Genomic DNA, 10,277 nt, shown 5'->3' on the forward strand with positions numbered 1-10,277 from the left:
ATTTGCCCCCATCTCCTTTCTTCCTATCTACGGGATACACTAAGATTCACTGAATCACACTCCAGCCAGCCAGAGAACGCGGTGCTGTTAAAAAGAATGGAGATCCCTGCGTGTGTGCATTCTTAAACACACACACTGATGTGGAAGATGTGTAGGGTCTCTGCTAAGCAAAAAAGCCCGGAGAAAACAGAGGAAGAGGTGTGGGAATGGACGACTCAGAGGTGTGTGTGTCCACGAGGACCCCTGCCTGCCCCCCAGGTACAAGCAGCCATGCTTGTGAGGAGGGGGTACAGGACACCCACGTGCAGCCTCCTCTCTGCTCTGGCATCGAGAACCAGCCCCACCCTGCTGTCCAGTCAGGCCCCACAGCCAGCTTTTTGGCCTCTGTGGCCTCTCCTCTACCACCTCCAAAGCCGACTGCCTCCACCCCCAGTGTGGACCTAAAGAAGGCCCGAGACATGCACTGGGGGATCCAGAGAGCCAGAGGTCCTGCTCTCACCCGTGGGCTGGGCCAGCCGGCTGTGGCCTGTCCTGAGCTCCTGGACACTCCGTGGGGCACTCGAGGTGTGGGAAGTGAGGGGTGGCACTGCAGAGGCTGCGTGCACTCAGGGTGCCCTCACCCACACCCAGGGGCTGCCTGCAGGGTCAGGACTCACTCAGGGCTCTAGGAAGCTGAGTCCCTCTCCTGACCGCCCCTCAGCCCCCGACCAGGTTTTCATCCTCATGATATACTAAGTCCTCTGGAATCCTGTGTTAATCTAAGGTCCCAGACACAGCTTTCACCCAGGGGTTCCTTTGGGTAGGCCCGTGTGTGTCAACGAACCAACTAGTGCCCTCCTTCCTCACACCTGGGGACCCACTGTCCTCTAACCACACCCTCTGTCTGCACAGGCCGCTGCTTGTCCAGAAGCCCAGGAACAAGAGGCCCTTCCAGACCAAAGCACATCACAGTTCCCCCAATGCCCAGGCCAGGGGACCAGGCAGTGGTGGCTCCCGAGACAGGTAGGGGCGAGGAGAAGGGGCTTCCCAGCCACGAGGAAGCAGCCAGGCTCTGAGGGCAACGTGGTTTTTTATCTTGATTCCGGAAACCTCAGGTGGTGTCCCAGCAGGCCTGGGCACAAGCGTCTGAGAGACCCCAACTCCCGTCCCGTCTTTGGAGCCCAGGACTTGAACCTGAGGATCCTGACCCAGAGGAGCAGCGAGCAGAGCTAAGGCCACAGGGCCCTAGGTGGGGGCCTGGGAAGGGGTGCGAGGAGACGCAAGACCCCTTCCTGCTGCCCTTGGGCCTCGCTGGCACCTAGTACCCCAGCCTGTGTCCCTTGCCCTGGCCTGGATGTGCTGCTTCACCCGGGCCCAGGGAGACTGTGAGCCCCAGGCCAGTGGTGGAGCCTGTTGGCCCTCGCCAGGCCTGCAGCCAGCGGGGAGGTTTCCGTCTTCAGCTGCCTGGGCAGAGGCCCGGCTGCTGGGGCACCCAGCACAGCCCAGGGATGAAGGAAGACAGCAGTGGCAGTGGGACCAGATTTGCCCGCCTGGACTTAAACAAGAAGCCTTTTCTGCCTTCCTGAGGCTGAGCTGGCTCCGGGATGAAAAGGAGCCTCAGGCACAGGCTCTGCCCCAAAGAACCAGGGGCTGCAGGGTGACTGTGTAATCCGGGCCTGGCCGTGCTTTGGGGGTCAATGGAAGGAGCGTGCGCTCAGAGCCAGGGATGGGGAAGTGGGCTTCCCCCAGGCCTGGCAGGCTCCCAGCGCCACCGGCCGAGTGCCGTTACCTGGCAGGTAGATGTCTGCAGCTGCGCTGGACTGGCCTCGGCTGCAGGGCTCGGGGCTGCCGTCCTGCAGGACGTTCTCGATAGACGGCACTCGGCTCCCTGCAGAGGAAGGGGCAGGTTCGGGACCGGCAGGCAGGAGTCTGGGACCCCAGACCCCACCCTGGGGCCCAGACTCCACCCTTGACTCCCCCTCTGCTCTCCCAGGACCCAGAGGTAGACGTCTATTTTCTTTCTCTTTCCTTTTCTCCTACCCACCAGCGTGGGGCTTTATTTTGTTTTTATTATAAAAACATCACATACCCACATTTAAAAGACAACATGGAATGGTAATAGATCTGACTGTCTCCTATCTTCCTGGACAGGCAGGTGGGTGCTCAGCCCTCTGACCCCCTCGGCCCGCAGCAGGGAGCTCACATGTCGGGGAACAGGAGGGTGTCCTCTCTCTCACACATCAGTTCTCAGCCCGGGACCTGCACTGTGCTTGTGGGGGCATCCCCTCAGGCAGAAGAGGGACCTGGATCCTGTGACAGGGCCTCCGGAGGGCCCCCAGTCCTGGCACATGCTATGTGCAGGTGGGAAGGAGCCACAGCCATGGAAGGTAGGGAAGCTTAGGCCTGAGAGGCAGAGGGACCTGGCCCTGCACGCCGGGTGGGAAGTGACAACACCATGCTCCTGGGGGACACCTTAACCCTGGCACCATTCCTAGGCCCAAGGCCCTGCCCAGCGGCCTGCAGGCAGACATGGGTCACCCAGCGCAGCACTGGCCAGGGGCCACCCAGCAGGGAGGGGGTCACAGTGCCAGGGTGGCTGCAGGTTGCTCTGGGGGCCTTGACCACACTTTGGCTACCCCCTGGCTCTGTCATTCTCAACTAAAGGGCCTTGGGCCTCCCCCGACACCAACCCTGAGCCTCAGTCTCCTCATCTGTCTGACGCGGGGAGGAAAGACCAGGCCTGCAGAGGAACAGCGTCTTCCCACCTCCTGTCACCTCCCCACTCACAGCCAGTGCCGGCAGCGGCGGCTGGGACTGGACCCCAGGGGGCTGCCAAGTGCTAAACCTCTGCTCAGGAGGGACACCAGGCCCCTTACACAGGGAACACGCCGGGGAGGGGCCTGGCTGAGCTGTGCACCCACCGGCCATCGGCTACCCCAGGCCTGGGCAAGGCCCAGAGACCCCGGTGGGACCCTGCCCTGGAGGGAGGGGCACAGCCCAAGCCCAGGAGCATGGAGCACCGACCATGGGCAGAATGATCCAGGCGGGAAAAAAAAGGGCTGCTACCACTAAATGGACGGATAAGGAGGGAAAACCAGGAGCGGCCCAGGGCTGTCCTCCATGAGACCGTGTAGGAACCAAAGTGTGTGGTCCCAGGAGGGCAACTAACACAGCTTGGAGGAACCTCCGGAAGAGACTTGGAGGCCCCGCTTCCTGCCGGGCAGGGAGCACCAGGGCCTCAGGGAGGAGAGGGCTCACCTTGCTTTAGTGATGAAGTCTCGTCAACCTCCTCTGTTATGAAGCTCTAGGAAACAAAGGAAAAACATGCCTGGACCCTGCTGCTGACAGCTGGGCACCAGGCTGCAGGTGGCCGGGGAGGACACAGGGTGAGTCGGGTCCAGGACAGGCGGTGCCTTTGGGTGTGTCACACACAGCTCCTCCTACGGCCCTCGCTGGACTCCACCCAACAGCACCCACCCGACAGATGAGGAAACGGAGGCTGGGGGAAGTCACAGCAGCCAAGGTCAACGAGCGAGCGAGCGAGCGCGAGGGAGTGGTGGAGCGTGGGGATGGAAGGACAAATGGCAATGGCATGCCTGAGGAGGGCGGGCAGGGGCCTCACCTCTGGGGAGCTGCTCAGCGCCACCCCTGCCCCGCTCGGCGGGGGCGGGGCCTCCGAGTCATCCTCTTCATGGATGGGGGACGACGGGGACCGCAGGGTGCTGGGGACAGAGTGGGCGGAGGACAGAGGATGAGCAACGCCAACCCCACCCAAGCCAACGCCCCAGCTGGGCCAGCAAACGTGCGCTAGGCCTGGGGAGTAGGTGGCCCTCCACCTGCAGCCTGCACACGGCACTGTTTGCGGGGGAGAGGGGAACCACGATGGTATAGGCTTGGGGGGAGGGCTGAGCAACAGCAGGAGAGACCCATGTGTCCTGCTGTATCTTTGGAGTTGTTTTGTCACACGTATAAGGCGCACGGGCTGTGGGAGTTTTATAGAACCTGTGCCTTCTTTATACTTTTCTAGAAAACCAACACACGTCTGAGCAAAGACTAAACACAGCAGGGCTGCTCGCTGGCACCTCCAAGTGTCCAAAGGACCAGGACTGACCCTTGCCCAGCCCCTGGGCATGTGGCCCTCGAAAGTCCCTTACATCACTGATGATGATCCTGTAATCGCCAAGCAAGGCCAGGGCTGGCTCGTGGGGCACAAACAAGGTGGATGAGGTGCACCTGGAGGGTCCCGCACACCTTCCCCAGGGGGCTGCCGGCGGTGGTCTCACCTGTCGGGGGATTTGCTCCTCAGCTTGCCCTTCTGGAGGCTGCTTTCCATGATCCGATCGATCCCAGCAAGTGGACAACTCGCTTGGGACAGGCCGTCTGAGACGCCTGAATAGGTGATCTCTTCATAAAGGGGGGCCGAGGGGATGGCTGGGGAGGCAGCCCGAAGGCCGTTGAGCGCCTCAAGCAGGGAGATGGGCTCGTAGCCAGGCGGGATGCTGTCGGAGCTCTGCAGGGACAGGAGCAGGTGAGGGACGGGCCGGCCAGGCACCCTGCCCACTGCCCATGGCCACAGAGCCCCAGACGCCGGCCTGGCGCCCCAGGGATGGTCTGCTCCCCAGAACCTGCTCTCTGACCATCTCCTGTCCACTCCACCTTCCAGAGACTCATATCCCCCTCCCTCAGAGGGGCGCCAAGAACTCCAGAGCAGCATTGGACACCCAAGTGGCCCACTCGGTGCCCAGGATGGAGGAAGAGAGGGCCTTGGCCAGCCCCTACCTGGCTTTCTGCTCCTGCCTGGTGGGCGCAGAGAGTGAGAGAGGTGTTAGTGAGAGGAGGGGGCAGGGGCAGGAGGGGAGCAAAGCCATGGCAGAGGCGGGAGAAGCCGGTGGGAGTGTGTGGCCTAGGCCAGGAGGACCTGCCCGACACGGGGGCCCAGCCTAGAGATCCTCCTTGGGCCGGACAAGCAACTGCAGGGCTGATATGGGCTCCGGGGAGCCTAACAGGCACCTCCTCAGGACCAGTCTCACCCTCTCTGGGAGCAGATCCAATCAATAGGCTGAGTCTTGCTTTAGGGTTAAAGGCAAAGGGAGATGTTAGGCCTCCCAAGCCGGGGGGTTGGGCAGCCGCCTGCCCTCACTCTCGTGAACAAGGTGAAGGGCAATGCTCTCTACATGGGACTCCTGCCTGCCCGGCTGACCTGTGAGAAGGAAGGGAGCTGCCCTTCAGGGAGGTGACAGAGTGACCCTAGGGACCAGGGGGAGGCAGAGGAGCCAGGTGGTGCTCTCTGTCCTCAGCAAGCACCTCCTGGGTTCCCTGGGACCACGGTGTCTGCATTTGTCCCAAGCCACCCCTTGCCCCTCGAAACAGGGAGAAAACCTCTCTGTCTAGGCTGACCCTCAGTGACCCCAACCCTCTACCATTTTCCAAAGGGGCCCGGGGCTCAGCGGAGGCCCCAGGCAGAGGCCCGGCCCAGCCACCACATGCTGTCTGCTCCCTGAGATGCAGGAAAAACGTGAGAAATACAAGTGTTGGCCTGCAGAGCAGGGATGCAGGGTGAGCAAGCACGAGGGACGTTTGCAACAAGAGCGGCAGCCTTAGTTCCGCCTCCGTCATTCCACTGCCAGCAAGAAAAAAAAGGGAAACAGGGCATCAGGAGACCACGGGCAGAAGCAGAGCTGGCGAGAAGGGGCGCCCGGGGCTTTCTGCCGACAGACCTTGAGCTTTGCTTGTTCCACAAAACTCCCTTCCTGGGCAGGGACGCCGGGACTGGGGAGAGTGGATTTGACAGATTAAATGAACAGAACACGTTAGCCTGGGGTGAAAGTGACTTCCCATTCTTGTCACTGGTACAATAATCAGGGCACAGGGCAAAGACGAAGCCACAGGGCCAAACACACTTACTGTTTCCCTTTTAGGTTTCTTGCTGGCCAGTGAGGCAGGGTGCGACTTTGATTTTTTAAAGGGACACTGTCAAGATAAAAACCATAGATTTTACCGCTGCCACCCCCCATGCGGCGCTGGAGCTGGCTGGCTGGGGTCTCCCTGGTCTGCTGGTCTCCAGGTGTGCCATGAGCCAGCGCTTCGCAAACTCTACGTGCATGTAAATCGTGGGGACCTGGCCGAGCATGGGTTCTGCCTTGGGCCTGGGTTGGCTGCGCCTGCACATCCTTGCAGCTCTGGAAGAGCCCATCCCCGTCCACAGCGGCCACTCATGGTCTGGGTCACCCTGAGCAGCAGGTCCTGGCCAGGGCAGGTGTTGACAGTGGCCAAGCGCTCCCCACAAGCGGGCCTGGCTGGGCACAGGGAAGGGACCTGGAGGTCCCAGCACAGCCTCATTGACTCATCACCAAGTCTAACTCCTAAAGGTGGGGCTAAAGCCCCCGATGACCCCCACTCTGCAGTGATCTTAACAGACTCACTGGAGGAAATGCCCAATCTGGACTCTAGTACTATGTGGAAATTGCTCGTGCAGGGAATGTGGCAGAGAACAGGGCCACTTAATTGGGACTGTAACCTCCAGAGAGGAAGGCGGTGGCCCTCTGGAGTGCGAGCTTACCATCCAAGCCCCAGGCTGCCCTGCACTGTGGGAGGCACTTCGGCTCTCAGGACAAGAAGGATAAACATGGGAGGATCCTGCCTGACCCTCAGATGCCAGGGCAGAAACCCGGAGAGGCGACAATAAAAACCCACCACCTGAGCCCACCCTCCGTGGAAGAGCAAAGCTCCTTTCTCGGGGTCAGGAACAACTCAGTACTGTTTTTCTCTCCACCAAAAACACGGTGCTGGAGAAAGTACTCACTGTTCTGAAAACAAGTCCACTGATAAATGGCTGAGGGCCTGGTTTCAGAGCCGGAAGCCCTGATGCCTATGGGCCCCACAGGCTAAACAGTGTGGCTGGCCCGGGAGAAGTGGGGTGACGGGCACCCCAACCTGAGAGGCAGCCTTGCTCCTGATCCAGCAGCAAGACCACACCTTCAGATTTTGAAAGAGAAGCCAGAAATCTGAGTCTTAAGTAAAATTCCTAGACTTTTAAACATTGGCCCAATTTTCAGAAATGCTGGGCTGAACACATCACACCTGCTGGCCTGGGGCAGGCACCCTCTGTGGGTATGCCAATCCAGAGGGCTTTGGCTCTTTTTCCTTTTTGTTTTTAATTTTTTTTAAAATAAATTTATTTATTTTTGGCTGAGTTGGGTCTTTGTTGCTGTGTGTGGGCTTTCTCTAGTTGTGGTGAGCGGGGGCTCTTCGTTGTGGTGCGTGGGCTTCTCATGGCGGTGGCTTCTCTTGTTGCAGAGCATGGGCTCTAGGCACCCGGGCTTTAGGAATAGTGGCTCGCGGGCTCTAGAGTGCAGGCTCAGTAGTTGTGGCGCACGGGCTTAGTTGCTCCACAGCATGTGGGATCTTCCCAGACCAGGGCTTGAACCCGTGTCCCCTGCATTGGCAGGCGGATTCTTAACCACTGCACCACCAGGGAAGCCCTCTTTTTCCTTTTTAGAGAGCTGGCAGGGCCTCTAAGAATCACTGGATCCAAACCACCTCAATTGAGAGCCCAGAAAATAGGTTCACTGGCTGACAATGCTCAAAGTCAGCTTGGACCCAGGAGCCGGGAGCCGGGCCTACCCCTGTCTGTCCTCGGTCCTTCTGCCCCCCACCTGCCCACCTCAGCGACCCCCTAAACCCCACCCTGTCTGTGTGTCTCTCCACATCTCTTTCTGTGTCTCCCTGTCTGCCCATCTCTCAGCATCTCCCTTCTGAACCTCATCCCTATCTGTCTCTCTCTCTCTCTCTCCGTATCTGTCTCTCCATGTCTCTGCATTTCTGTGTCTCTCCCTCCCCATCTCTGTCTCTGCCCACCTCTCTCTCAAGGTCACCTTGGTGGAGCAGAGGTGACGACACCACGACCCTTCAGACTCAGCGAAGGGTCACCTGCATCTTAGGCTCTTGCTATTGGCAAAAGCAACGCCATCCGGCAGCCAGAGCTCACTGGGCCCAGCCTGGATCACCCACGCATCTTCACAGCTGCCCGTCGGGACCAGGCAGGTGAGCCAGAGGTCCAGAGAGCTGGCAGGCAGGGGTGCTGGCCAGATAGTCTGGGTCCTGGCCTGGCACCACCCTGAGGGCAGACCCTGGGCAGCCTCCTCCTGGCCACACCTCCAGGGCTTCCTGACCTACTGGATCCCACCTGACCAGCCCCACCAGGAGCCAGGCACTGTCCTAACATGAAGGCGGGCCCTGCACAGTAGGCAGGGGCTTCCTCCAGGCCCCTCCTGTCTCCACCCCCACACCCTCCAATGCAGGAAGGAAGAGGCACTTACAGAATGTTCATCGTGGTCCATGCTCTGGGCCAAAACAGGGCTGAAGGAGATGGGGGACAGGGCTCCTGGCTTCTTCCTCACTGCCCGGATCTGCAGAAGGGCCCGGAAAGCTGTGGCGGAAGGACAGGGTCATGTGAGGCAAGGGGCAGCACCACTGAGACCCTCCAAGTTTCGGGGACACTGACCACCCACCCACCCCGCAGCAATCCCAGGACAAGACACGTTTCTGAGTTGAAGGCAGTATTTTTTTTTTTACATCAGTCTCAGTAAAATTTTGAGGGGTATGTCTCCTCAGGCAAGGGAAACAAAAGCAAAAATAAACAAATGGGACTATACCACACTAAAAAGCTTTTGCACAGCAAAAGAAACTATCAACAAAATGAAAAGTCCACCTACTGAATGGGAGAAGATATTTGTAAACAATATATCTGATAAAGGGTTAAAATCCAAAATATTCAAAGAACTCATACAACTCAACATCAAAACAAACAACCCAATTAAAAAATGGGCAGAGGGGCTTCCCTGGTGGCGAGTGGTTAAGAATCCACTTGCCGATGCAGGCGACATGGGTTCAAGCCCTGGTCCGGGAAGATCCCACATGCTGCGGAGCAACTAAGCCCGTGCGCCACAACTACTGAGCCTGCACTCTAGAACCCGTGAACCACAACTACTGAAGCCCGCATGCCTAGAGCCCGTGCTCCGCAACAAGAGAAGCCACTGCAATGAGAAGCCCAAGCACGGCAATGAAGAGCAGTCCCCGTTCGCCGCAACTAGAGAAAAGCCCGCGCGCAGCAACGAAGACCCAACACACAAATAAATAAATAAATAAATTTATTTATTTAAAAAAAAAGATAGATGCATCCCCTATGTTCTCTACAGCATTATTTACAATAGCTAAGATATGGAATCAACCAAAGTGCCCATGAACAGACAAATGGATAATAAAGATGTGGTGTATATACAATGGACTACTGTATATGTATATACACCATAAAAAAAAGAATAAAATCTTGTCATTTGCAACAACATGGATGGACCTAGAGAGTATTATGCTAAATGAAGTAAGTCAGATAAAGACAAATACTGTATGATTTCACGTACATGTGGAATCTAAAAAACAAAATAAATGAACAAACATAACAAAACAGAAACAGGAGTTATAGATACAAAGAACAAACATCTGGCTACCAGATAAGAGTGGGTGGGGAGAGGAAGAAATAGGTGAGGGAGATGAAGAGGTACAAACTTCCAGCTGCAAAATAAATGTCATGGGTATGAAATGTACAATGTGGGGAAATATAGTCAGTAGCTATGCAATATCTTTGTATGGTAACAGACGATAACTAGACTTACTGTAATGATCATTTTGAAATGTACAGAAAATAATTATTATGTTGTATAACAGGAACTAACACAGTGTTGTAGGTCAGTTACACTTCAAAAACAAACACACACACATAGAAAGAGAGATCAGATTTGTGGTCACCAGAGGTGGGGAGGGGGGAGGGGGAATTAGATGAAGGCCGTCAAAAGGTACAAACTTCAAGTTACAAGATAAATAAGTATTAGGGATGTAACGTACAACATGATAACTATAATTAACATTGCTGTGTGTTATACATAAAAGTTGTTAAGGGAGAAAACCCTAAGAGTTCTCATCACACACACACAAATTTTTTAAAATTTCTTTAATTTCTATCATTTCTTTGTATCAGATGATGGATGTTCACTAAACTTATTGTGATATTCATTTCGTGATGTATGTAACTCAAATCATTATGCTGGGCTTCCCTGGTGGCGCAGTGGTTGAGAGTCCGCCTGCCGACGCAGGGGACACGGGTTCGTGCCCCCGTCCGGGAGGATCCCACATGCCGCGGAGCGGCTGCGCCCGTGAGCCATGGCCACTGAGCCTGCGCGTTCGGAGCCTGTTGCTCCGCAACGGGAGAGGCCACAACAGTGAGAGGCCCGCGTACCGCAAAT

The 10,277-nt window shown here is 57.0% G+C and overlaps 1 protein-coding gene across 6 annotated transcripts in view; it reads right to left on the reverse strand.

The window, feature by feature from the left end:
* Positions 1–10,277, reverse strand: part of MGRN1 (mahogunin ring finger 1) — a 58,138-nt gene that overhangs the window by 3,461 nt on the left and 44,400 nt on the right. For 4 of the 6 annotated variants that reach the window (XM_027117510.1, XM_027117506.1, XM_027117507.1 and 1 more), the window contains 6 exons: positions 8,298–8,407; positions 5,884–5,949; positions 4,263–4,489; positions 3,602–3,701; positions 3,238–3,283; positions 1,769–1,867 (listed from right to left, as the gene is read on the reverse strand). In XM_027117510.1, coding sequence (XP_026973311.1) covers positions 1,769–1,867; positions 3,238–3,283; positions 3,602–3,701; positions 4,263–4,489; positions 5,884–5,949; positions 8,298–8,407 — 648 coding nt within the window. The remainder of the gene's footprint in view (positions 1–1,768; positions 1,868–3,237; positions 3,284–3,601; positions 3,702–4,262; positions 4,490–5,883; positions 5,950–8,297; positions 8,408–10,277) is intronic. The other 2 variants (XM_027117508.1, XM_027117512.1) reach the window with 1 other exon arrangement.

The sequence above is a fragment of the Aethalodelphis obliquidens genome, unplaced genomic scaffold (assembly GCF_003676395.1).
Source record: "Aethalodelphis obliquidens isolate GAN/ISIS:26980383/991018 unplaced genomic scaffold, ASM367639v1 scaffold18, whole genome shotgun sequence".
Lineage (NCBI taxonomy): Eukaryota > Metazoa > Chordata > Mammalia > Artiodactyla > Delphinidae > Aethalodelphis > Aethalodelphis obliquidens.